Consider the following 27,399-nt stretch of genomic DNA (forward strand, 5'->3'; position numbering starts at 1 on the left):
CCCTCATTTAACATCTAAGCAAAATTGAGGTCCAGAAGGGCGACAAGGCTTGCCCTCCCTTGCTTGTGGCCTATAACAGCACAGTTGAATCTAGGTCCGGATTCTAAACCTACTGTCTTCTGAGAATCTGAGGAGAGAATAATGAAAAATAATAACGAAACCCAGACTGTTAGTATTAGAGAAGATCCTGAAAAATGATCAAGTCTGGACTCCTCACATGACAGATAAGGAAACTGAGGCTGCGAACCTGTGGCCACAAAGCTAACTCTGCAGCCAGGCCCGGATCCCAGGCAATGCTCCCTTACTCTTCTCGCCTCCTTGCTGGGCTTACGGGTTCTTTGTAGGCTCAGTAAGTCCTAGCAGAGACCCCAGGCTTAGAGGAGATGCTCTCCTTCCTTTTGTAGGTGATTAGGAAACAAAGTCACACGTGCTCTATAGATCGGTTAGTGATGAGTGCTTGATAAGCTCATGGCACGCTGGACACTGGGGGCACCGAGGGCCCTGGGAACTGCCTGTGTCTGTGCAGGGCAGATTGGGGGGCAGCGCCAGCAGCGGGGTGCGTGAGGACACGGCTCGTGTAGGAGGCGCTGCTGAGTTGGTGGTGAAGGAAACCAGAGCTTCCGTGAGCAGAGCTTAGGGGAGGTAAATCCTAGGCCCTGGGGCGCTGGTGAGTGGTTATGGACGTGGGAATGGAGGTCACTTAGTGGAAATATGGGGCCCTTTGGCTGGACAGCAGAGTGAAGGGGAGGGGATGCAGCTGGGCTAGGAGCACAGCCCCTTAAAACAGGAGAATTAATATTTGATCCTCAAGGCAACAGGGAGCCACTGGAGTTTGCTGAATAGAGCAGGGACTGGGCCAGATGTGCCCTTTAGAAACCATATGGAACATGGAGCTCCCTGAGGAGCGGTCTGACAAGTGGGGGCTTTTGTTGTCAGCCAGAGGAGCTGATGTAGGTGGGGACTAAGAGAAGGGCTCGAGACGTGGCGGTGGGAGCCACAGTTTGGGCTCTGATTAGAGATTGGGGGGGGGGGTAAGAATAGTGCCAGGAGAGCAACCTGTGGGACCGGAAGGGGGTGCTGAGCTGACCAAGGGGGTAGGGGGTGGTGGCAAAGGGCAGTGAGTTTTGTTTTCTATTTATGTTTGGATAGAGATGCCTGTAGGACATCCAGGGGAAATGTCCAGAGGACGGCTGGGGCTCAGAAGCAGTCTGGGGGAGCCGATATGTCCATTTGGGAATCTTCCCCTAAAGGGATGACAAAATGGGCGAGGAGAAGAGGGCCCAGAGCACCCCCAGGTGAAGAGCCTGGAGACGGGTCAGGTGACAGGAGAATGGGGGGCGAGAGGGGGCCTGGGCTCAGATCCAGCCTCAGAGACGTCTTGGCTGTGGGACGTGTGGGACACGCACACACACTCACGCACATATACACTCACATGCACACACACACACACACACACACACACACACACACACACACACTCACAGTTAGGGAGGAACAGAGGGATTGCCTTGCTGCAGTCAGGGCCAGGTTAGCTGGGTCTGGCTTTGGTGAACAGTGAATGAGGTTTGAGACAGGTTACGGAAGGGAGGAGGGCAGGTTGAGGCTTGGCAAGCCCTGGTGTGGATGGGGCGGGAGAGAAGTGGCCAGCGTGGTGTGGGACCGGGGCCAGCTTGGGGCGTGGGAAGAGTGAGAGATGGTGGGTAGCGCCCCAGGGAGGATGAGGAGTAGCTTGGGGAGGGGGCATCCTGCATGAGACACGCTGACAATGGGCTGCCTGCCTGGGGCAGGGGCAGGAGGACTTCATGGAGGAGGTGGCTTTTGAGTTGGGCATCCCACAATGAGGAGGAATAAATCCTCCTGTCCTTCCTGTCCAGAGCAAAGGCTGGGGAGTAGAAATGCCAGCTGGTGTGCCGGGGACAATGCCGGGGATGGTGCGAGGAGTTTGGACTCTACCCTCCAGCCATAGCAGGCCTTTGAGCAGAGACCCCTCCCCCCGCCACATCTGCTGGCATTTTTGGCCAGATGTATGGAATAATTGGTACGGGAATCCCCAGTGAGGGAGGTCGGCCGCTGCTCTGCAGTGCGGTGCCCCAGACAGTTGCCTGAGCCCCTCGCCTGGGCACCCGGCCTCTGTATGTTGGCAGCCACGCCGGAGGCCCAGCTTGCTCCCCGTGCTGCCACCTGCTCCTGTCGCAAGGGTGATGGGTTTGGCGGTGGTGTGGCGGTCACCCTGGGTTTGGGGGGATGGTGGAGGGGGTGTGAGTGCTGGTGAGGGCCAGGCTGGGGGGGCTGACAGCAGGAGTAGAAAATGACGGACGCCTGGGAAAAAGTGCTCACAAGCAGAACGAGGGCAGGCCCCAGCCCATTAAACGCAGGGAAAGAAGCATCGGCCGGCAGCCAGGAGGAGGAAAGGGGGCTCTCCAGGCGCCCACATTTGGGAGAGAATTTCTCCCTCTGGTGAGCTCTCATAGGGCTTTCTTTTTAAACCACTAATAAGACTTTTCTCCTGTTCTGCCTTGCGTCACGCCAGTCATGCCTTATCTCCTTCACTCACTTTTAAGGTCTGTGGAGGTCGGGAGAATTTGTTCACTACCTTGGGTTCCCTCCCAACCCCTCATACTTTGCACCTTTGACATCACAGTAAGCCATCATTTATTAAGCACCAGCTGTGTGCCAGGCGCTAGACTTGGTACTGGGGATACACAGAAAGGCACCAGAGAGTCTGCCCCCCCCCCAGGAGCTCCCCGCCCAGTGGGTGAGACAACACTAGGTACAAACCAGATGGGGAGAGGAGAACCTCGCTGTGTTCTGGCAGGACTCGCCAGGCAAGGGCTTCTCAGCTTGAGAATCGAGCGCTCAGAGTCTGGGCTGAGGGGGAGAAGTCAGGAACCTTGTGATCAGAAGCTGCAGGTAGTTGTGTGGTTCCAGGCGTGGTCTGCAGGGAGAGCAGGATGCTCGCAGTTTTGCCCATTCTCTCCTCTCCTCTCTGGGTCCCAGTCCTTCCACAATTTCATGGTTAGTTACCAGCCATTTGTGCCCAAGCTGCCTCTTAGGCCCAAAGGTGCCAGCTGTCAGTAATATAAAAGATGGGGGGGGGGGGGAAGAGTGCATGATAATTACATAATTTCCCAGAAGTGAATGTTGTGTCTGTCATGTAGTGCTATTATCGTTAATTTGAGCAGAGCCCTCAGCATATTGTTGTGCTCAGTGAAAGTTCAATTTAATATTAGACTTTTCTCAGAAAAAAAAGAGTATTCTCTTTCCATTTGCCTTTTCTTCTACTAGAAGAGGGCAGCTGAACCCAATGAGGGGGTACAGAATGTGCTCTCACAGCCCTTCCCACTGTGGGGTTCTGCAGCTCTGCGCCAGCCCTCCGGGACCTTCACAGTTGAGTGAGGGAGGCAGTAAAACCTTGCTTAGAGATGAAATTCAAATCCATTTTGTTCACTTAATAAAACTTATTTCCAGTGGTATAAGAGAGCTGGTGCTGGTGGAGTGTGGCACCCCTATGTTATTGTCAGTTCCCCCAGTTCTGGGAGAGAGGGTCCTGGTGACTGCAGCTCAGTGCAAATGAGACTCACCGCCATCTGACTTGGGGGCTTCGGTGCTCCTTCTCTTGGCTCTGGTCTCCACCTGCCCAGGCCTTCTCCTTCTGGGCACTTCTGGCCCACGTCAGCTCCCTTCCTTTTCCATCTTCTCTCTCTTGTCCTCAGCAGTTGTCACTGATCTCTTGGATACATTGAAGAGCTTTTGCCCTTAACAAGTAGGGTTTATCCTGGTCTGACGGTCAGGTTTTTCTAGTCTCAGAGAAGGGATCTGCATGAAGGGACCCTTCTTCCCTACATTTGGAAGCATCTAGGATTTGATTTTTATTCCAAATAGGCAAAGACAATTTTAAAACTTGGAAAGAAATCTTTTTGTTTGTTTTTTCAGTAGTTTATTTTTCCAAATACATGTAAAGATAATTTTTAACATTCGTTTTTGTAAGACTGTGTTCCAAAATTTCCTCCCTTTCAAAGGGACCTGTATGTGCCAAAATCTTTGTGGCAGCCCTGTTTATAGTGGCCAGAAACTGGAAAAGGAATGGATGCCCATCCATTGGAGAATGGTTGGGTAAATTGTGGTATATGAACATTATGGAATATTATTGTTCTGTAAGGAATGACCAATGGGATGAATACAGAGAGGACTGGCGAGACTTACATGAACAGTTGCTAAGTGAAACGAGCAGAACGAGGAGATCATTATATACCTCAACAACGATACTGTTTGAGGACATATTCTGATGGAAGTGGATCTCTTCGATAAAGAGAGCTAATTCTGTTCCAATTGATCAAGGATGGACAGAAGCAGCTACACCCAAAGAAAGAACACTGGGAAATGAATACAAACTGCTTGCATTTTGGTTTTTCTTCCCGGGTTATTCCTACCTTCTGAATTCCAATTCTCCCTGTGCAACAAGAAAACTGTTTGGTTCTGCACACGTATATTGTATCTAGATATACTGTAACCTATTTAACATGCATAGAACTGATTGCCATCTGGGGGAGGGCGTAGAGAGTGGGAGGGGAAAAATCGGAACAGAAGTGAGTGCAAGGGATAATGCTGTAAAAATTACCCTGGCGTGGGTTCTGTCAATAAAAAGTTTTTTTAAAAAATTAAAAATTTAAAAATTTAAAAAAACCAAAATTTCCTCCCTTTCTCTCCCATACTTCCCTCTCCCCAAGACAGCAAGTAATCTGATATAGGTTAAATATGTGCAGTTCTCTTAAACCTATTCCCATATTTGTCCATCTTTCCATATGGAAAAATATTTCCATATTTAAACAAGAAAAATCAAATCAAAAGGGGAAAAAAAACATGAGAAAGAAAAGTAAACAACAATGACAAAAAAGTAAAAATGCTATTCTTAGATCCACATTCAGTCTTCATAGTTCTCTCACATCCACATGTGTGGATGACATTTTCCATTGGGAAGAAATCTTGAGGAGGATTGATTACTGCATATCCATGGGCATGGGTGATAGCCCAAGTGTTAAATATGGTTCCCTTAAAAGTGCTTAGAAATGGTACATAGACACCATGCACTTTCCTCCCAAGTTGTATCATATTGCAGTATGAGAGTATGAATGAAGATTGAACCACCGTGAATACTGGGACATCTATTGGACATGGCTGTGTAAAATCTGCATTGACCATCTTCATTTATTTATTTGGGTACTACTTATTCCAGTGCGCAAAACCATGGGTCCCCTCTCCCCCTTCCTTTTTGGGTTTCTGACATAGTACAAAGTGGCAGGAGGCTGTGTCAATTCAACATTTTGCCTTGAAAATTCTATTTCCCGGGCTTGTCAGCACCAAAAAGTTTAACAGATCAACCTCTATTGCTTCCTTTTCCCTTACGAGTGAGCAAATTGAAAGGGGTGGCTCTTTATCCACTGGGGGATCTCGAGTTCAGACTTGGCCGGGGCCCATTTGGAGCGCCCATCAGAGCCGGGTCTGGAGTTTTGTGTGTAGTTCTCACTTAGGCTTCCAGCTTTGGTGTACATTGTTTTCTGTTGGATGGGAAAGGTCTTGGGTCAGGAGAACCATTACCGGCATGGTTGAGCAGACCTTGTTAGAGCAAGCTGCTGTCCTCAGGCCATCGCATGAACCCCAGAGGCCTTCTCATGTCTCTCTTGGTGCTTTGTGCAGGTGAAGAAGCAGATTCTGGATGAGAAGATCTACTGCCCTCCAGAGGCGTCGGTGCTCCTGGCTTCCTATGCGGTCCAGGCCAAGGTAGGCACTCTACCTGTGCTTCTGAACCTGGGACTGAAATACCTGCCCTGGGGAGGGGGGACGGGGAATGGCTTGTCTTAAGTTCCCTTCTCAGCCTTCCTGTCCAACAGAGCCTCCTACATGGAGCTGGGCCTCCTTGGATAGGCAGCCTAACCCTAACCCTTCGAGGTCCCCACCTGAAATTGGTTATTTTAATTTATCTCGGTTTGGCTGCCTTGGATGGTGGTTTTCATTGAGGTTTTATTGTGTTTTGTTATTCTGGTTCCTCATTGCTCCATTCTCCCCCATTTATTGGAAGGGCCCCGGCTGTTTTGCTTGCCTTGATCATTTTTACTGGACCACCCACTTTTTCTCTCTGTTGATGGCTCTTGGGAACCAGTCCGTGATGGGCTGTGCTCTACCATTTCAGCCCCATCTCAGCATTTGCTAAGACGTGATCGCCTTCCCCGCTGAGTCTCTCGAGGATTGGACAGTGCTCTGCCCTTTGGGGGTGCTGACCTCACCCATTTTCAGTCTAATTGGTTTAGAGATGAAAGAGGGCTTCGAAGATCACTGAGGTCAGAGGTTGGCAAACTCGGGCCCACTGCCTGGCCTCTTGTTGTAAGCGAGGAACAGTTTATAGGCTTTCAGGTTCGTGGAGCTTTATTTAAAATCGTAGAGACCATCCTTAGCTCCCGGGCAGTACAGAAAGTGGGACAGGCCACGTCTGCTTGCTGGCCGTGGTTTGCCAACCCCTGATCCAGAAAGGAGCGAGTGACTTGGAGTCACGCAGCTTAATTATCGGCAGAGCTAGAATTGAAGGCAGCCTCCCGTTGCCTGCCGACCTCGAGGCCGTCAGTCTGTTTTTTTGGTAGATTTGGCCGTTAGGCCCTAGGGAGTTACTCGCCTTGTCCTTGTCCATGAATGATAACTGCCTGGACTGTGCCTCTGTCTTCTTCCTAAAGGGTCCAGCAGAGGAAGCCAGACCAGCTTTCATTGTCTGTCCTTTAAAGGGAAAGGTCTCTTATAAAATGTAGCTGCCTCTGCCTCTTCCTTTATGGGTTCTCTGATGATCTTGTCCAGGGGAACGTTCTGAGTCTTTCTGGTTCTTTATTTGGTCTTTGCTTCAGAGGACAAATGAGGTATCCATTTACCCATAGCATGGATCAGAAAATGGATGATAGCAAAATTTTAGAGCTAGGGCATTGAGAGCCATTTACTACGACCTTTTTCTTTTATATTCTTGGACTTGGAAGTTCAGAGAGATTTTTATCGACTTCTCTGAGGTTGCATCCAGTCAGTGGCAGGTTTTGGCTCCTGGAGGAGCGGCATTTTCCCACTCTACCAGAAAAACTCCCAATTTCTCAGCTCATTGAGGAAGGGAAAGAAGGAGGATTAGCCTCGTACGACATTAATAATTAAGGTTTGCAAACTCATTTGCCCCTCAACAGTTCTGAGACATAGGTGCTTATATCCCTGTTTTATAGATGAAGAAATTGAGATAGACAGCAGTTAAGTGACTTGCTCAGGGTCACATAGCTAAGGCCAGATTTGAACTTAGATTTTCCTGACTCCAATTCTAGTGCCGTATCCTCTGCGCCACCTAGGTCAGTGATAGAAAATGATTTGCCTTTGTTATTGAAAAGCAAATGCATGAGACAGAAGTTGGAATTGTCAGTAGTACAGGGGCTGCAGGAGGCCTGGCAGTTAGTGGCAGAACAATAAACTGGTCCAACCATTCCGGAAAGCAGTTTGGGAATTAAACTTCGAAAGTGACTAAAATGTCTGTTAGATTTCTTGGCTCAGAGCCCACCGCTGGGTCTGCACCCCAGGACCAAAGACAGCAGCGTGTTGTGTAGAGGCAGTGTGGTGTCCACCCACGGGAGAGCAGCTACACATTCGTGGCACGTAAGTGGGACAGAAGTTACTGTTCCATAAGGTGCAATGTGTGTGAAGGGTGCAGGGCAGTGTTGTGAGGAGCTGACACACCATGCTAGGATGGAGAAGAGAGAATGGTCCCTTGGTGGCAAAACGTGTGGGTGCCTGAGGATAGTGCCCAGCTAGCTGTGGATGCGTTGGCTAGTTTTGGTAAATGACATTTTATATATTTTTATTCTTTGATCCTAGAGATGGCTCTCTAAGAAAAGATATATTTGGAAATGAAGGTGATGTATGAATAAAATATATGTGCGTAAGAACATGTACATAAAAATCAATATTTTTTTAAAAAGAACATGAGATTTTTTTTTTTTCCAGTCAGATCAGCAAAGTTACTTAAGTCAGTTTATTCATCTGGTAACTGAGGTCTGCATTCATTAAGTATTCGCAAGACTTCCCCAGTGAGAAATCCCAGGCGGGAATGTCAGGCCAGGTGCCTTGTCCAGAGTTCTCTCCCCCCGCCTCAGACAACCACCCTTTGGCAGATGGAGGCTGGGAACTCGGGGGTTTGGTTCGGGAGTTTATAGCCAAAATCTGCTAATTCCCTGAAAAATGAGTGATTCAGAAAACAAAAGAGGGGTTTGATTCAACCAACCACATTTCCTTTATGCTTTGATTAAGAAGAACATTAATAATTGGAAAACCGTGTCCCTTCGATCATTGTCCTCCTGACAGTGCTGAAGCTGGTGCTGCCACTTTCATTAAATCCCTACACAGCCTGCCTCTGACTCCAATTTCTTTTCAGCATGATTCTTTCTTCAGCTGTAACTAGGCTGAAGCCTTCAAGGAGACCTCTTCTGTTTGAAGGGCACCTGTCTAAAAGGCTGGATTTTCTTTGCATAGATTTTAGACAACAAATGATCAGAACCTGCATTCAGAAACCACCTGTCCAGGAAAAAAAAAAATTCATTTCCCAGGGAACAGCAGGTGTCTCATTAAATAGATTTTACTGTAAGAAAATCCCATAAATTTGGACTCTAGTAATTAGGAATTTATTCTTATTTCGAAGCAGTAGACATGATTCTTATTCAGGAAAAAGCTTTTCTGTGTCTTAGAAGTAAAGAAAAGCTGGTTCAAAATGAGTAGTTTTCCCAAAGCTAGGTTTAAGAACTTAAGGGTTTCCCTTACTAATTGTTTAATTTAGAAGTATGGCAGTTACTTCTGTGAAGGCTAGTTCCAGGTATTGTAGACCTAAGGGAACCGTAGTAAAGAGGCCCATCTGATGGGATGCAAAGTACATTGAAGTTATTTTCAGAACCTGGGCTTCATTACCTTATCGGGTAGTTTTGGCCAGCGTGTAGAATGACTACCCTTATCGGGTAGTTTTGGAGTCGAGGGTAATGATCTCTGCCCTGGCACGGCCCAGGATTGTCATGAGATCCAGTGCAAACGAGTGCCTTTTAAACCGTAAAATTCTCTGTCGTTGTCATGTGCTGTCAGGTGCCGGGACTTCTCCGTACTCCTGAGGTGGCTTCTGACCTTGGCCTGAGTCTGAGAGACCTTCTTCCCATTAGAGTGAATTAGTGGTGCCTTATTTCCTTGTATGGATTGTTGGCCTGCACTACTCAAGGATAGAGGGGAAAGTGAATCGGGTTCATTAACATATGGAATATAGTTGGGAACAAATGCACTCATTATAGTATGTCAGCTGTTTGAATGATATAGACTCAATTAATCCCAAGGCATAAAGAGACAATTAACCTCCAAGTATAAATACAAATATTAATCACATGGTTCAGTTAGCAAGAACCACATTTCTGGGATGGGATTTGAGCTCAGCTTGAACCAGAAGGATGGGCTTTTGATGGTGGGGGAGGGGAGCCCATCGGCGTGACAGCACATCACCTTGGAAGGTTTCGGCCATCGCTGGATTCAATTTTAGAAACTTGTCGTTTGGAAGCTTGGTTAAAAGCCTCGGTGAAAGACAGCCACCGGTGGTTGACAGCGGTCTTGGGGTCCAGGCCCTCAGACTCCTCTGACCAGCCCAGAAGTGCGGCGTTTGATAGATGGAAGGAGCCGAGCTGGGACCGAGCAGACGCTGTGGTCTCATTAGCCGTCGGCAGCGTTGGCTCCCATGACAGCGGAGAAGAGCTCTTGTACGTAATTGAAATTTTCCAGATAACTAAAACTCTCACCCTTTGAATACCAACATGGTTTTTAGCTTAAACATTTTTTGATAAAAACCTTTCAAAAATGGATTATGAATCACTTCCTTGTCTTCCGAAACGGAGGACGGAGAGCACAATTAACCTTTTCTGGATGACAGAATCGTTATCATTATGAAAATCAGGGATTGTGCTGTACTCAATTGAATCATGTCCCTAGAGCTCCTGGAGGGGTGTGGCCGTGACAGCTATTAGGAGCCTGCAGGATGCTCAGCATCCTCTAAGGGACCGGGGAGATCCTGCCTCCTCTCCTCTTGTCCTCTCTCCAGGCCCTTCCTCAGCGCTCCTGGAGGCCCTTCTGGAGCCGTCTCGGGCTGCCACGCCTGCTTCCCAGCCAGACTCCCCACCAGAAGCTGGCCCTGTGCAAGATGGCCTGGGAGGGGGAGACACGAAGGGTTACCAGCGAGAGAATGGGGGCCAAAAGGATGCATACCTTCACTCTCCTCAACCTCTGACTCTCCTGACCCACTGTGCATGGACTGGCTGGCCGGCTCTGGCCAACCCCCCAAGGCCCGACGCCTGGCCACCCACCAATTCTGCTCCTCCCCGAGTGCAGCTGAAACCAGACAGCCATGAAGAAGCGACTCCAACTCAGGGAGTTCACTCTCCCGGGGTCTTCCCAGTGCACCCCAAAGCACAGACTACTTCTGATCGACTCTCTTCTCTGCTTTCAGCATCTATTGAAGTTCTTTTCACTCCTCAAACCACCTACATGACCTCCTCTCTCTTATCATCAGCAGGCGTTTTAGCTCAACCTCTTCTGAAAAAAACCCCTCTTTTATGAATTTCCTCTTCTTGTCTCATGTTCCACTATGAATTCTTCATGAACTCTCTCTTCCCAACTCTGCAATTCAAATTGCTCTGACATCGTGCCCCACTCCTTCTTCCTCTCCCCCAGTTCTGATACAGGTGGCCCTTCTCTGGCAAAGGCCAAGTGCCCTGCTAGTGCCTTTGATGCCATCCCCCTCCCATCCTCTCTGATCTTCTCCAGAAGCTTACCTCTTCGATTATTCCCACCTTCACCCCAATTTCCAATCCTTCCTTATCCACTGACCCCTTTCCTACAGCTTCAATGCCCAGATCTTCTCTGTCTTTAAAGTTTAATTTGGTCCTCCCCCTCAAGCCGTCACCCTACAGCACTCCCCTTTCAAGCCAAACTGCTAGAAAAATCTGATTAATCTTCTTGCCTTCCTTTTCTCACCTCTAATGACTTCTCAACCCTTTGTGACCCGGCTTCAGATCATATTACTCAAAGAAACTGCTACATGAATGGCCAAGCAAACAACTTGGTAAGATCTGCCCTTTAAAAATAAGGATTTCTCCATTTGTGTGGAGAATGGTCCGGAGAGGAGGAACCAAATTGGGAAGCCACTGGAATAATCCAGGTGGAGAATAATGAGGGCCTGAATGAAGATAGTGACTGTGGGACTGGAAACATGGAGCGATAAACAGCAGGATTTGGCCATTGTGGAATGAAGGAGGTTGAAGAGTGAGGGATAACAGCAAAGCTGTGAACCTGGCACCTCTTACAGAAACAGGTGAATCTGGAAGAGGAGAGAATCTGGGGTAATGAGCTCTATTCAGCACTTGTTGATTGTGTGATGTCTCTGGGACATCCAGTCTGAAATGACAAACAGGCAGCAGAGAACATAGAAGTGACACTTGGGGACTGGGGCTGGAAACATAGATCTACCTGTGTAGACATGATCACTTAGATCTAGAACTTAACTGTGTAGAGATGATCACTTAGATCTGGAACTTACCTGTGTAGAGATAATCACTTAGATCTAGAACTTACCTATGTAGAGATGATCACTTAAATCTAGAACTTACCTGTGTAGAGATGATCACTTAGATCTAGAACTTACCTATGTAGAGATGATCACTTAAATCTAGAACTTACCTGTGTAGAGATGATCATTTAGATCTGGAACTTGCCTGTGTAGAGATGATCACTTAGATCTAGAACTTGCCTGTGTAGAGATGATCACTTAGATCTGGAACTTGCCTGTGTAGAGATGATCACTTAGATCTGGAACTTGCCTGTGTAGAGATGATCACTTAGATCTGGAACTTACCTGTGTAGAGATGATTACTTAGATCTGGAACTTACTGTATAGAGATGATCACTTAGATCTGGAACTTGCCTGTGTAGAGATGATCGCTAAACTCAGTGACGTCGCTTTCTAAGCTCTCTTTGTGCATTCCACATTGAATTCTTAACTCTGTTCTGCCAGTCCCCCAGAGCTGGGATGGACTTTCTCTTCATAGCTTCTTTGGGGACTTCTTGGTCTGATAGGCTTTCCCTGAGCTCTCCAGGTAGAAGTTACTTTCTTCAAATTTTCCTCCATCTCTCTGCATCCCCACTTTGATCTCCCCTCCCCCAGCTTTGTGTCGTTATACTCCTCTTTATATTTGCCCTGTTTCCTAACGTACTTCTTGTCCCCCTCTTATACTGTCAGTTTCTTTAGGTGGAGGCACATCGCTGTTTGTCTTTGTCTTTCTTGTGTGCTTTGAGGATCACGTTGTGTGTCCTCCTTTTCTGCAGCTAGAATTCTCATCTTGATCATTGGATGTGACGTGTCTTGGCCGGGTCCCACAGCCAGGATCTGCCCAAGGTGGGGCTTGAATCCAGTTTTCCCTCATTCTCCCAAACTGCCTCTTTACCTGCCAGACCACCCTCCTCCCTCTTTGCTTGTACAGAGTAGACATGTATACATATTTCTTGATTGATGTTTTTCACCCATTTACTTTGTGAAGGGAATCACATCTGTGGTGTCAGTTTCTAAAGGAAGGGAAAGCTACATAGAATATCTCCCCTCCCCACACACACGCTATGGTGCTGGAGTTCTGGTTCACTTTTTACGGAGTTTGTGTCCTTTTCCTTGCTCTTAGCTGTCACTTCCTTTCTCTTCAGTATGTGTTGAGCTCACAAATCAGTCTGCTGAGCTTCTCAGAGCTGTATGAATGCGGGTGTGAGGGACCTGATTGGCAACAAAGTACATCCCCTCTCCGCACGGGGCCCTTGCGGTCATATTTGTACCTGTGAACTTCAGAGCTATCGTGTTGGACTTGGTGTCTTCTTCATGGATTACTCAAAGACCTTTTTGCCTCATCTCGGTACTCAATATTGTTCCAGTTAATTGAGCTGCTGGATATCCAGCATCCAAGAGATTGCTATTTCAAGATAATCTACTGTTTAAAAAGGACAGTGTCCAGTGTTTGCAAACTCAGGAACAGAGAACCACCTGTTTGGCCAGAATTAGCAGGAAAACTGGAAAGCATTTGGCAGAAATTAAGGTTGACTAACAGCTTATACCATACCCCTCCATAAACTCAAAACGCACATAGGATCTGAACATTAAAGATCACATATGAGCATGCACAATTAGGAATCAGACCAGGAATCTTGCAGCTAGCTAAATAAGGACACCAATTCTTGATCAAGTAAGATAAAAAGATAAGTTATTTGGATATATGTGAAACTGAAAATTAAAAAGCTTTTACATGAATAAAACCAACAAACTAACATTATAAAGGAAATAATCACTTGAGGGGAAAAAAATCTTTACATCAAATATTTCTGACAAAAATCTGATCTCCAGATTTCCCCATTGTTATTTGACCAAAAGGATTAGTGATCAAAGGATATGAACAAACACTTCTGAAAAAACAAGTTTCAAACTATTAACAACCATAAGAAATTTATTCTAAATCAGTAATAAGAAATGCAAACCAAAGTTACTCTAAAGTTTGAGACTGCAAATTAACAAAGCTGACAGAGGTGGTGGGGGGAGACAGGTGCAGCGAAACACTTTTGATTGGTTCAGCCAGTCTTGGAAGCAGTTTGAAATTAGCCTGAGAAGTAATGAAATGCCCATGTTTTGTGACGGAGGGGTGGGCAGGAAACAAGCATTTAATATAGTACCCATTATGTGTCATTATACAGCTGAGGAGTGAGACAACCAGAGGTTAAATTACTTGACTGAGGTCATACAGCTAGAAGCATCTGAGACTGGATTTTAACAGTCTTCCTACCTCCAAGCCCAGAACTCTGCACCAGCTAGCTGCCTCTAGACATAAATCCTAGAAAACTGGTGATTTAAAAAAGAAAAAAAAAAAGTCCCATAAACATAATGTTTAGAGCAGTGCTGCCTTGTAGTAACAGAACTGGCGTCAGGGTGGATGCTTATATCCTGGGGAATGAGTACCTGGCGCATGAATGGGATGGATTGTTATCATCCTGTAAGAAATTATGAGCACAGAGAAGCATGGGGAGACGCTCAGAGTGAAGGAAGCAGAATTGTTGGTGATTAAATTAATGGAAAGAATAAGAACACAGTTGGAACAGAAGGGGGGCAGTGATTGTCCACTGGTTATCTCTAATTTATCCTGTAAATATCATGTGTACAGAATTGTTTGGCTTTGGCCTTTCTTTGTATCTCCAGTGCTTCCTTAGCACCGTGCCCAGCTTGTGGCAGGTTCTCAGGGAGATGTTTGTTGAATGAATAAGTCTGCTTGTCTTCAAAGAAGAAAGATGAGAGTTTGCGTTTTCATTTTCCATTTGGAATTACTTTTTCCCTCCTCCTTTTGAGTTTTTATTTTGTAGGTTAGGATTTTTTTTTTAAGGAACTGATGTTAGGAAATGAATGTAATGTCAAAACCAAATGATCTGTTGATCTGTTAAAAGTATTAAAAAGAAAAAGAATGCGTGATGCTAATGTTTTTTTCCACTCAAGTAGGCTTTGAGATTTCATTTTTGATATTTAATCCTCTCCACTCTGATACTTACTTTTCCTGGACTTCATATTTTCTTCCTTCTGATGAATATTCCAGTAGTTCAACAAATTATTTTTTTCTGACTCATATATCTACAGCTTGGATGATATCATTGTTTTGCAGATGAAAATTTTCCTATAGTATAGATTTTATACAGAATTAAATAATTTTAAAATAAAAAAATGAGAAGAAAAAGCAAACTTATTTGGTAAAAAGAAAATACAGCTATAACTCAAAAGAAGTAATTCTCAAGACACTACAGTTTGCCCTTGTCTTGGTCTAGTAACACAGTTCCCAAGTGTTTATTATACTCCATGATCATAATCCTTTTGATGAGATGCAGAAAGGATCTTAGCAGCCATCTGGACACTTCATCTCAAGTGACAGGGACCCATCTCCTTAGGCAGAGCCGATCAGTTTTCCCTGACGCTGAACCTGTTTGCCTCTGTTGTTCTTGGTCCCGCCTCCACACGCCAGCCCCTGGCGTATTTGAAAATATCTAATATGTCCCACATACCAGGCCGAATATCCCCTGGTCCTTCATTTGATTTAAGACCTTTGACCATCCCAGTTGCCCTCCTCTGGACATTTTCTAGCTTATTAATGTCCTTAAACTGTGGTGCCCACACCTTTTGTCTTTGTATTGCCAGGCCCGGCGTAGAGCCTTGCACGTAGTAGACACTCATTGCATATTTGTTCAATTGGGTTATAGCTGTTCTTGAAATCAGCATGTGTAGTAGAACGAGTACTCTCCTGGGAACTGCGATACAGGCATTTAGTCCTGGTTCTGTCACTCATAGATTGTCTGACCTTATACAAGACTGCCCTTTGGTAAATCAATGTCCGGACAAAATGATTTCTCGGATGCTTCCAGCTGGAAAGCGACAGCGACATTAAATGGTCGATTCTCTGTTGTACATTTAAGGAATACATCTATTGATTATGATGATGTTCACCGTGAAATTATGACATCATGAAAATACCTTGTACAAATTCTGAAATGCTACGTTAGAAATATTTTTGAGACCTTTAAAAGCAGAAATGATCTAACCATCCATTGAAGTGGCTATTTAATGTTGTAAATAGAACACACTGAATGGAGAAGTCATTGTTATTTCAGAGCTGTTTTTAAGTCCCCAGTATTGCTCAGGTGTCATGAACTTGGTAAGTAAGTCCTTTGCCTGGCATGTAGAGAATCATGTGGAGAGTTAGTCTCATGAACTCCTTGGACTTAGCATTTCATACCTTTAACTTTGCACGTGCGCTTCTGTCTTATGGCTGTCTTGGCCCCGACTTGCCCTTCATAGCTCTTGGGGAGGTCTGTCTTGGAGTCCTCAGAATGCCATCCTCTTCCTGACGGCTGCTGACCACATGCTGCATCGTGCCGGAGACGCGATGGGACCTTGCCTTTGTTGCACCTTAGATCTTGAAGAGATGTCGTTCCATCTCATCCGCCCCACCCCACTTATATTATACAGATAAGGAAGCAAGGCCTGGGAGGGAGCGAGTGCAGCTAGGAGGCTGGAGCTCATGGAGCCAGTCTTCTCATTTACAGAAGAGAGAGAAATTCTGGGCTCAAGATCACACAGTCAGTGGTGGAACGTGTCTCGGCACCCAGACCCTTCACCTTCAGCTCCAGTATTCTTTCAGTCTTTACTCTGTGCTTGGTTTATTAATATAGCTGTTTCCCTTTTTTGGTGGTGATTCTAATGTTTGTTCTCTCTTTACTTATTTTGCTTGGGGAGTATTATTTGCTAAAAGGATAAATATTCATACTGACTTCATGATGGAATACTGAGTTTTGCTGGTTCAGATGAGGTGGTAAGGGGACTTCAACCAACAACCACCCTTGTGAATGGCAGTGATTTAAAGGCGTGATTTGTTTTGTATTCTCTTGCATGCCTCATTTGTGAATAGTGTCAGTTCTGATTTGCTAACTGGTCAAACTTAAGTCTCCTAAGAGAAGGGGAGGATGTTTTTTATGATGAAGCAAATTTCTCAGTTGTTGTCATTGAATGAATGAATGCAGTAAAGTGTCCAAGCCCCTTATTTTTGGTTTCTTTATTCATTTATTTGCTTGTAACCTTGAGAAAATCAGCTAACCCTTTCACTTGTTTCTTTTTCACTAAAATGGAAGTGACAATACTGACATTAGGTTCCTTCTTTCCCTCCCTCCCTCCTTTCCTTCCCTTCCTTTCCAACCTCCTTCTCCTCCTCCTTCCCTTCCTTCCTTTATTTTATTGTTTTCTCTTTCTATTACAAAGTATTTTTCAGGCCTCTGAGGGAAAGTTGTTTGAATATTACATGTATTTTTTTTGTGTGGTCTCATGGATAATCTTTATTCCAGTTCTCAACCATTTATCATTTTTGTGTTGTAAATAGATAATATTCTTATCTCACGTTGTTTCCAACCATTTATACTGGGCCTGCCTCCGGCCCCAGCTTTTTAAAGGAAAAACTAATGTTTTTAACAAAAACTGTTTTCTTTGAAAATTAGAAAACAGGGTCACCATTTCTGTGCCATCATACATTCTGATTAGCACATCACCCAACCCTGCCCCTGTGGGATTTTGCAACTCAATTCATAGATAGGATCAGCTTTGAATTGTAAGTTTGGGATAACAAACTGGTAACATTTACATCTTAACTGTGATCAAAATAGAAATGCTTTGAGAATACAAAAAAGGGAAGAAACTTGTATGGAAATAAATGTTAGTCATATTGTCTCTCATTTGCATGCTTTCCTTTTCCTATAGTATGGTGACTATGACCCCTCTGTTCACAAGCGTGGGTTTTTGGCCCAGGAGGAGCTGCTTCCAAAAAGGGTAAGGAACAACACTGGGTTTGGATGGGCCCCTTTGGGAAGCCTAGATAGATACATATTCTAAAGAAAGCAAGCCAGAGGACTAGGAGGACTTGGGAAGTGCACGATCAAAACCTTCTAAAGAGTTTTTAGGTATTCTTAATAAGCCTTGAGGATAGAAGTTTGAGAATTGGGAAATTTAAGCTTGGTGCCCACTGGGTCTTGACCAAGTCAGTTGTTTTGAATAGGTTTTTTTGCATTGGTTTGGAGATAAAAGGGGGTATCTTAGTGAGTATTGCTCCAAATAATGGTTTATTAAATCATGCGTGACATTATCCTTAGGTCAAGGATGAGGCAATCTGAGTTTTGAGGATAGTCAAGTGGATTCAGGATTAAGTTGTGAGAAATTTAGACATGAAAAATGGGAGGGAGAGAAGAATGGGGTTTGAGAGTAATTTTATGGCTCCTTCACTTCACTGACAACAGCGTGGTCACTTTTTGCTGCATCATGTGAAAAGCTGCTGCTCAGTCTGTGTTGTTAACAGAGACCTAGATGTCATTTTGTGTGACCTTCACCTGTGTTTTAGGTGGTTTCTACCAGTGTGAAACAAATTTCTTCTCCAACATTAGTTGATCTGTGATTTCATTCACTTGGAAGACTCATTTCATAAATGTAGACTGGGCTTCCTCCTTCTTGCCTTAATAGACAATTTGATAGTTGTGACCAAAAACCCCCACAAAAATATCTTGTGACATCTGGGGACAACCTTTCTGAACTTAGCTTATTTCTGGAATGACAGATACAGAGTCAGTACTTCAAGCCTTCCCAGCTCGGTAGAACCTGCCAGAGCTTGCCCACCATGGATTGGCCCTTAAGAATCTTAGTGCTCCTTCCATGTTCCATGGAGGCATTGGAGAGGGCCTTTTGTGGGAGAACAGGCATTGACAGTCTTTCAGGGGTGGGCTACGCTTTGCTTTGGGGCTTCTGGAGGGAGGAGAGCCATTCTGAATGGGTCTTTCTGCTTTTAACTGTGTGGCCCGAGATGGGTGGCGTGCATGTGTGCACACATATGCACACATACTTCTTTGCATTTTTCAGGTAATAAATCTGTATCAGATGACACAAGAGATGTGGGAGGAGAGAATTACCTCTTGGTATGCAGAGCATCGAGGCAGAGCAAGGTGAGCCCAAAGGAAAAGGATGTGATGGATTTCCCTCCCAGTCGTTTATAGTTCCCCTGATCACTGAGTAAAGAGGATCTGAACCAGCCTTCCTGGGCTGTAAACTACTTTTCTTATAAAGGCTCTTCCATTGGACAGAAGTAACCCTGTGCACTGAGCCACATAGATAGAGCTCTGGATCTTTAGTTGTGAGGATTTGGGAGTGCAGCTATACACCAAACAGGACATAGTCCTAGTTGCCTCTCTCTTTGTAGTTCTTTTGTATTTAATCTGACTACTTGAAGGAAAGAAGCAGCCTGTGAAACATGAATTGGAGCCCCAGATGTGATTGTCTGGGACTTAAAGCAAATGGTAATGTTTTCTTGTGGCTTCTTGTACTTAGGCAGGAGCCAGGGAGCCTGAATGATTTAAGACAGCATCATTTTTGACCCAGGATGAAGTGTGAATTCTAAAATCCTGGCCGCCTACCACTGAACGGAGGATAAATAGATGGAAAGGAGGCTGGTTTTAACTCTCTATAACTTCATTTAAAAGTTTCCTACAGCTAATTCTGCCCTGAACTTTAGCAAAATGGTGAATTCCCTGTGATTTATTCTTCAGGGCACTTGTAAAGAAGATTTGTATTTCAGTGGATTGTTAAATGAGATATTCTCTGAGGCTCCACTTGATTCTAAGAGAGTGTAACTGTATTACCTTTTTTTTCTTTTGCTGAGGCAATTGGGTTAATTGACTTGCCCAGGGTCACGTAGCTAGGAAGTATTAAGTATGCGAAACTGGATTTGAACTCGGATCCTCCTGACTTTAGGGCCGGTGCTCTGTCCACTTTGCCTTCTAGCTACCCCTTTTTACCCTGTTTTTAATGGGGATGTGAAGTCTTTCTGCTTGCAGCCCAAAGTTTGTCTGGGACCCTGCCTTTCTCAGTGACTGCTGGCAGAATCATCCTTTCCCCTTCTCACTTAGCAGTTTTCATTTTTCACTGTCCTCACAGAGATGAAGCTGAAATGGAATATTTGAAGATTGCCCAGGACTTGGAGATGTATGGTGTGAACTATTTTGCAATCCGGGTAAGTTAATGCTTAGTCTCCTTTTTTGTGTCCAATAACCTAATGCATTTTTTTCCTTTGAGACAATTGGGGTTAAGTGACTTGCCCAGGGTCACATAGCTAGGAAATATTAAGTGTCTGAGACCAGATTTAAATTCCAGTCCACCTGACTCCATCACCTAGCTGCCCCAACCATTCAACATTCAACATTTATTGAACACTTATGACATGTCAGTAAATGTGTTAAGCAACAGGGAGATAATTACTGAAAAGAAAAAACAGTCCCTATCCTCAAGAAGCTCATAATCTAAAGAAGGAGACAGCAGAGGAACACCACAGGGTAGCCAGCCAGCACTATCTTGTCCTGTGTAGTTGAAATCTGTCAGCGAAGCAGAAGCAGAAATGAGGAACTTGACCATAAAAAGCTATTATGGTGGAAGGGTAGAAGATAACAATATCAAAACATTTACAATCAAAGTCTTTAAAAAAAAAAAATTTAATTGGATCCAAACCCAACAAGAATTCCTGCAAAGAGTTAAAGAAAATTAAGTGGTAGAGGAAAAATTGGGAAAAGAAATGAGAATATGCAAGAAAATTATAAAAAGAGATTTGTCTATTTTGGTAAAAGAGGCACAAAAAATACTGGAAAAAATAACACTTTAAAAATAGTATTGGCCTAATAGTAAAAGAAGCACAGAAATTCACTGAAGAAAACAATTCCTTAAAAAGGAATGCAGATGCAAAAAAGAGGTACAAAATCTCACTGAAGAAAAGAAGTCTTTAAAAATTAGAAAAAGGAAGAGCTTTTATAAAGTAGAGGGGAAAATGAGGGGGTATCAGGCAATGCTTAAACTTCAATCTCATTGAAATTGATTTAAAGACGGAAGAATACAGGTCTGGAAATCTATCCCGCCCAATAGAAAAATAGAAGAGGAAAGAAATAAGAGATTATGGAGGCATAGGTGACTAAGGGAAAGGCAGATAGATAGATGATGGTCAGAAACAGAATAAACTTTTGAGGAGAAATAGAATAAAAAGAAAAAAAGGATAAACAGAAGAAAATAGGATGGAAGAAAATAGTAATTCAAACTGTGAATGGAATGAACTCACCCATAAAATGGAAGTAGATAGCAGAAGGTAATAGAAACCAGAATCCAACAATATGTTGTTTACAGGTAATTCATCTGAAACAGAAAGATACACACAAGAGTTCAAATAAAGGACTGGAGCAGAATCTATTATACTCCAGCTTAAGTAAAAAAAAGACAAGGCTACTCCGATTGATACAGTGATCCAAGACAGTTCCAAAGGACTCAGGATGAAATAATGCTGTCTATCTCCAGAGAAAGAACTGGTGAACTCTGAATGCAAACTGAAGTATAATTTTTTTCACATTTTTTTTCAATATGGCTAATATGGAAATATGTTCTTCATAATTTCACGTATATAATTGATATCTTTTGATTGCTTTCCCAGTGGATTAGGGAGAGAGGGAGAGAATTTAGAACCCAAAATTAAAAAAGAAAAGAATGCCCCAGATTAATAAATAATAGTTTTTTAAGAGATCTTTTTGCTTCTAATCATTACTTCCCTTAATTTACCCTCCCTTTTACCACCACACCCCTTCCCCCCAATTCTCTTACCCTTATTCCTTCCTACTTTCCTGTTGGATTTCTGTATATAATTAAGTCTATCTATAGTCTTCTCTTTGAATCAGTTTCAATGAGTGAGGTTCAGGAATTGCTTGCTTGCCACCCCCATCTTCTACCCCATTTTCCCTTTCAGGATAAAAGCTCTTCTTATTTTTTTCTAATTACATATAAAAACGCTTTAACATTTATTTTTTAAAAATTTGAATTCCAAATTCTCTTTCTCCTTTCCTTCCTCCATCATTGTGAAGTTAAGCAATTGACGTTAAGTTATACATGTAGTCATGCAAAACATATTTCCATATTAGTCATGTTGTTAAAGAAGCCTCCCTACCCCCCCAAAAAAAGGAAATTTTAAAAAATATACTTTGACAATTGTAATTGTAAAAAGGATTTTGAAGCAAATTTTTTTGATAAGGTCTCATTTCTCAAACATATAGAGAACTGAGTCAAATTTGTAAAAATTAAGAACCACATCCCAATTGATAAATGATCGAAAGATATGACCTATGCCCAAAGTGTGGTAAAATCAAGTATATCTTTTGATCTAACAGTACCACTACCAGGTGTAATATATTTATGTGCCATAATTTCTTCAGCTATTCTACAATTGATGAGTATACTTTTAGCTTCCAGTTCATTGCTGATACACAAAGAGCTGCTATAAATATTTTTGTACATCTAGATCCTTTTTTCTTTTATTGCCTTGAGTCATAGACTGAGTAGTGGTATCACTGGGTCAAGAGTACGCACAGTTTAGTAACTTTTTGGGTATAATTAGTACAGAACAGCTCCACCAATAATGCATTAATGTACATGTTTTCCTATTTTCAGCATTTGTCATTTTTCTTTTTTTGTCAACCAGTCTGATAAATATAAGACAAAAATGAAGAGTTTTAATTTTTCTAATTATTAGTGATTTGAAGCATTTTTCCATATGGTTTATAGAGAATTTGGATATCTTCCCTTCAGAAATGTCTATTTACATCCTTTGGCATTTATTTATGTTGGGAAATGTTGGGAAATGGCTCTTATTCTTTCAGTTTTGACCAATTTCTTACCCAGGATACCCCAGAAGATTCAGTCACTGAGACCCCATATATATTTTGAAAGTGATGAAACCCTTAACAGGGGAACTTGCTGCAAAGATTTTTTTTCTTTCCACCTAGTACTTGCTTCCCTTCTAATTTTAGATGTTTTGGTCTTGTTTGTTCAAAAACTTTAAATTTTGTGTGATGAAGTGATAATTTTGTGATTCTAGGAGTCTCTCTATTGCTTGTTTGTCATGAACTCCTCCTCTATCATAAATCAGACAGCTAATTTTTCCCCTTTTTTTCCTGATTTAGTTATGATATCCTTTATGTCTAAGGCATGCATCCATTTGGTGCTTATCTTGGTATGTGGTGTGAGTCATTAGTCTTATATACTTAATTTCTGCCAGACTATTTTCCCTTTTTCTCAGAAGTCTGTGTCCTCTAGCGAGTTCTTAGCCTTGTAGCTTAGGTCTTGGGTTTATTTTAAGTTTTCTTTTGATGTGAATAAATTAGCTGTTCCTAAATGCTTCTCCATTTTTTAGCCTGTGAGGGTTCTTTGAGCTGGCATTAGGAATTACCTGTTAACTCCCTTGGGTACAAAGATGTCACCATAACAACACAGTTCACAGCGGTATTCTGAAGATAATACTAGCTTAATATTTCTATATTGCTTTGATGTTTGCAAAACATGTTCCATTTGTTTTTTTGGTGTCTCATTGTGCCCTCCTCCAAGAAGCTATAGCTCTTTCTGGGTTAAGCAGTTATTGCCTCTTCAGTTGGAACCAGTTGAAATTTGCCAAATGTAACCATTTGTTCAAATCTTTTAAAATCTGAATAAAGTCTTTTGATTGAGATGAAACTGACAGTGGCTCTTCTTTATTTGATGTACAGAATAAAAAGGGCACAGAACTGCTGCTTGGTGTGGATGCTCTGGGACTCCACATATACGACCCTGAAAACAGACTGACTCCCAAAATCTCCTTCCCTTGGAATGAAATCCGGAACATCTCCTACAGCGACAAAGAGGTAGGGCAATACACCCTCTGGTACCAGGGACCGTACAGAATGTTCTCATTTGTCTCGCTTGTTGGAAGCTTCCTCTGGATGCTGGATGCATCCTCTCGGCACTGGATTCCTCCATTCTGGAGCAGTGGCTTTTGGTTGTTAATTTTTACATCCTCAACAGAGTAGCCAGCCTCTGTTTCTTGAAAATCACCGAACTCCGTTGTTTAGGAGACAAGAGGCTTAACCTGGCAGGATTACTTATATCATTAAGTACAATAAAAAAATGAAAATTTCTAAGCCTGGTTAGAAAATCTTTTGGGGTTTCAAGGCTGGTTAGTCAGGATCGCGCTAGAACTTACTGAGCACCTTTCCTGTGCCCAGTCTTTTGTTATGTCTAACATGAAGATAGTAACTCGTTATGTGAGGTTTAGGGCATGTTCAGGGAAGACTGAAAGGGTTGCTTAACCCTTTTCCAGGCTGCTTTCCTACCTTTGGTGTCCACCTGATCCATCTAACTCTTAGCCTGTGGCTCCAAGAAACCGTAGCCTGCACAGGGACATATCCCAGTAAACCTTTTCATCAGATGGGCTAAAGCAGGTTGAGGTTAACCAAGGGGTCTCAAATCCCCCAGTGGGTGAGGAGGGGTATCTACCCCGAGGATGTGAAGACTTCCACTGGTGGAATGGGCGGACAGTTCGTTCCAGTGGCCACGAAGGCAGCTAAAGCAGGCGCCGCAGAGTGCTTCGAGCTTGGTTGAAGATACCGAGGTCATCCACTGCATCCTTGCCAGTCATCCTGATCTGTCCTGCCAGGGGACTATGAGGCCAGAAGAGAACCAGACCAGTGACTTGGCAGCTCTGCCTCACTTAAATCACTTAAAGAAAACTAAAGTTTCTGTGTGAACTCCAAGATATCATCCATACCATTTTATCATTTCTACCCATAAAGTCCTGTGGCTGCAGGCAAATGACACAGCAGCAGCGACACTGGGAGCGTAATCATAGTCCTGCATGCAGGCGGCCCAGGCCAAGGTCATCTTCTCACTGGAGGCATTGGTGGGGTTCGGCAGCCCTCTGGGCGTCTGAGTAGCCTGTTAACAACCATAGTGCTCACCTCATGTGGTGTGCAAGGGGCTGGAAAAGATGCCCTAAGAACTGTCTGCCTGATTACCTCAGCAGGCAGAGCTGTGGAAAAACAAAAAAAATTCTGCCAGGTTGATTCAGCTCAGCCTCGGTACATGCAGCGGGCACCCACCTACAGACACAAACTCCGGTAGATCTGGAAGCTCTTGTTACAAGAGAACCCCCCAGATATCACACTCAGCAGCCCTGAGTGAAACAAGGCTGGCAGGGGAGGGCTGGCTTCCTGAAGAAGGAGCTGGATGCACCGTTTTCTGGAGGGGCCGCAGTGAAGGGAAGCACTGGGAAGCTGCTCATATGGCTACCAAAAGGAGTGAACGGAAGGCTCCTGACAGTGCGATGGCCTCGATCATCGGTGACTGTGCTCCCACCATGATGAGCCCTGAGGAGGTCAAAGAAAAATTGTATGAAGACCTGGAGACCCTCCTCATCAGCGTGCCAAGACAAGCTTACAGTCCTGGGCTCAGCTACCAGACATGGAAGGACTGACACTTCCATTGACTGTTCACCTCAAGTTGAAACCAACATAGAAGAGGTTTTGAATGTCGTTAGGCTTCCTTCGTGCATCAGAGCACCTGATGCTGATTCTGTTCCAAATGAGATTTACAAGGCAGGGTCCACTGCTCATACAAAAGCTGACGGAAATCTTCCAGATTATATAGCAAGAGGAGGTTATGCTCCAGGAGTTCAAGGGTGCCTCCTTTGTCCACCTCTATAAAGGTAAAGGGAATGGATTGTCCTGTGACAATCACAGGGGAGGAGGGGTGATCTCTCTTAGTTATTCCTGGCAAGATTCTTGCCAGAGTCCTCCTTGATTGGCTGATCCTTCACCTAGAAGATCTCCCTGAAAGCCAGCGTGGCTGAAGAAAGGGCCAAGAAATGGTTGGAGCATGTTTGCTGCCTGAGAGTTCCAGAAGATATGAGCAGAACAGAGCTCTGTACATAACGTTCATAGAGCTGACCAAGGCCCTGGATACGGTCAGTCGTGGGAGCTTATGGAAAACTATGTCAAAACTGAGTTACCCAGAAAAATTCTTCAGCGTTATACGTCAGTTGCACGATGGCGCTTGCCTGGCTTCTGGGTAATTTTCCAGTCATCAGCGAAGTGCAACGAGGCTGCCTCGGTGCTACCAGACGCCTTCTGGGGGGATGAACATGGCTCAGCGACCACTGAGTAATTCTTGACAAGGCTGCAGCTAAGACTAAAGTGGAGGGAGTGTTGGTGCCTGATGGCTTGTTGCAGGTCAGCACACTCGGCGCAGGCTCTGAAGCTGAGATGCAACAAAATGCAGTCGATTCTCTGCTTCTTGGGCTCATTCATTCATATGTGGACCCACCAGTTACAGCAAATGGAGAAGTTTTGAATGCTATGAATAGGTTCTCTTAGCTTGCCAGACCTGTACATGTGATGAAGTTGACACACACACTGTCAGAGCTCACTCAGAGTTTGGGAGGCTCCAAAGGAAAGTGTGGGAGAGGAGGGGTATCAGGCTGACCGCCGAACCGAAGGTCTGCCGAGCCGCTGTGCCGACCCCATGGCTGTGTGCCTGAAACCCGGACGTTCTACAAGCGCCAGGCCAGGAAACCGAATTGCCTCCATTTGAATTGTCTTAGGTAGATTCTGAAGGTCTCCCCGCAGGATGAGATTCCAGATACTGAGGTCATTTTCTTAAGCTGAACTGCCAAACATTCAAATTCTACTGCAAAGAATATAATCTGATGGACTGCCCACATTGTGTGAATGACAAACATGTGCTTGCAAAATGATTATTTTATGGAGAGCTCACCCATGGCAAGCATAAGATGGTCAGGAAAAGTGATACAAGGACTCTCTTAAAAATGTTAGAATTGCTAGTATGGCACAGGACTGCTCAGCATGGCGGGCCCTCATCAGAGAAGGGGCTGTGCTCTGTGAGCAAAGCAGAATTGAATTAGCTCAGAAAAAATGCTAGATGCACAGCCTGGAGTCCCAGATGTTATAGGGACTCCGATCTGTGGCTGAGCATTCGAGCTAGGTTGGCCTGATCAGCCACAGTTGGACACACTATAATTCGACTCTAACATAGGGATATCATTTTGGTTCTCTTTGAGAACAAAGGACAACAGGCAACCAACCAAATTACCATTTGCTGCCTGAAAAAAATGTCCGGCGTGGAGTCAGGAAGACCAGAATTTGCAGTGAGCGTAGACACTTCCTGGCTGTGTGACTCCAAGCAAGTAACTTACTCTTCCTGAGTCTAAATTTGCTCGTTTGTAAAATAAGGGATTGAAAATAATACTCAAAAGCACCGACTTCCCAGGATTGTTCTGAGGAAAGTGCCTTGTTAATGTTTTGCTGTAATAGCCCCGTGAGGTGGGTCATACTGGTGTTATTGTTGCACTTTTTACAGGTGAGAAAACAGAGGTATCGGCACGTTAAGATTTGCAACCAAGATTTGTATCCCAACATGTGGCCCACAGGCTGTGCTCTTGGATGTGGCCTGAACCATATTAAAATGTAATTGGGAAATGATTAACAAAACAAATAAAAATACAGCAAGGATCCTTAAGTCAGACTAAGCGGTCCCTATTTCTGTTTGGTGCCAGTGATGCTTATGAGAGTCCAAGGTGAGACTTACACCTGGCACTTGGAGCCAGCAGACGTGGCTGCCTCTGACACTTGTCCGTGGCCGTGGCCGAGTTTGGTCAGCTCATCTGCAAAATTGGGATGATGATGGTGCTTGTGCTCTTGATCTCATGGGATTGTTGGTGAGTCAGACAATAGTGATTCTGTGGGCCAACTGCCTGTGAGATTTTCTAAGCAAAGACACCAGAAGAGCTTGCCATTTCCTTCTCAAGTTTTATGCAGGCGGGGGATTAAGTGACTTGCCCAGATCATATAGCTACTAAATGTCTGAGATCAAAT

General features: G+C 44.2%; 1 protein-coding gene across 2 annotated transcripts in view; it reads left to right on the plus strand.

The window, feature by feature from the left end:
* The window catches only part of NF2 (NF2, moesin-ezrin-radixin like (MERLIN) tumor suppressor), a 101,444-nt gene that overhangs the window by 34,916 nt on the left and 39,129 nt on the right, over positions 1–27,399 (plus strand). For both annotated transcript variants that reach the window (XM_051973078.1, XM_051973077.1), the window contains exons 4-8: positions 5,695–5,778; positions 17,396–17,464; positions 18,542–18,624; positions 19,613–19,688; positions 23,242–23,376. In XM_051973078.1, coding sequence (XP_051829038.1) covers positions 5,695–5,778; positions 17,396–17,464; positions 18,542–18,624; positions 19,613–19,688; positions 23,242–23,376 — 447 coding nt within the window. The remainder of the gene's footprint in view (positions 1–5,694; positions 5,779–17,395; positions 17,465–18,541; positions 18,625–19,612; positions 19,689–23,241; positions 23,377–27,399) is intronic.

This window comes from Antechinus flavipes, chromosome 1 (genome assembly GCF_016432865.1).
Source record: "Antechinus flavipes isolate AdamAnt ecotype Samford, QLD, Australia chromosome 1, AdamAnt_v2, whole genome shotgun sequence".
In the NCBI taxonomy this organism is placed as follows: Eukaryota; Metazoa; Chordata; class Mammalia; order Dasyuromorphia; family Dasyuridae; genus Antechinus; species Antechinus flavipes.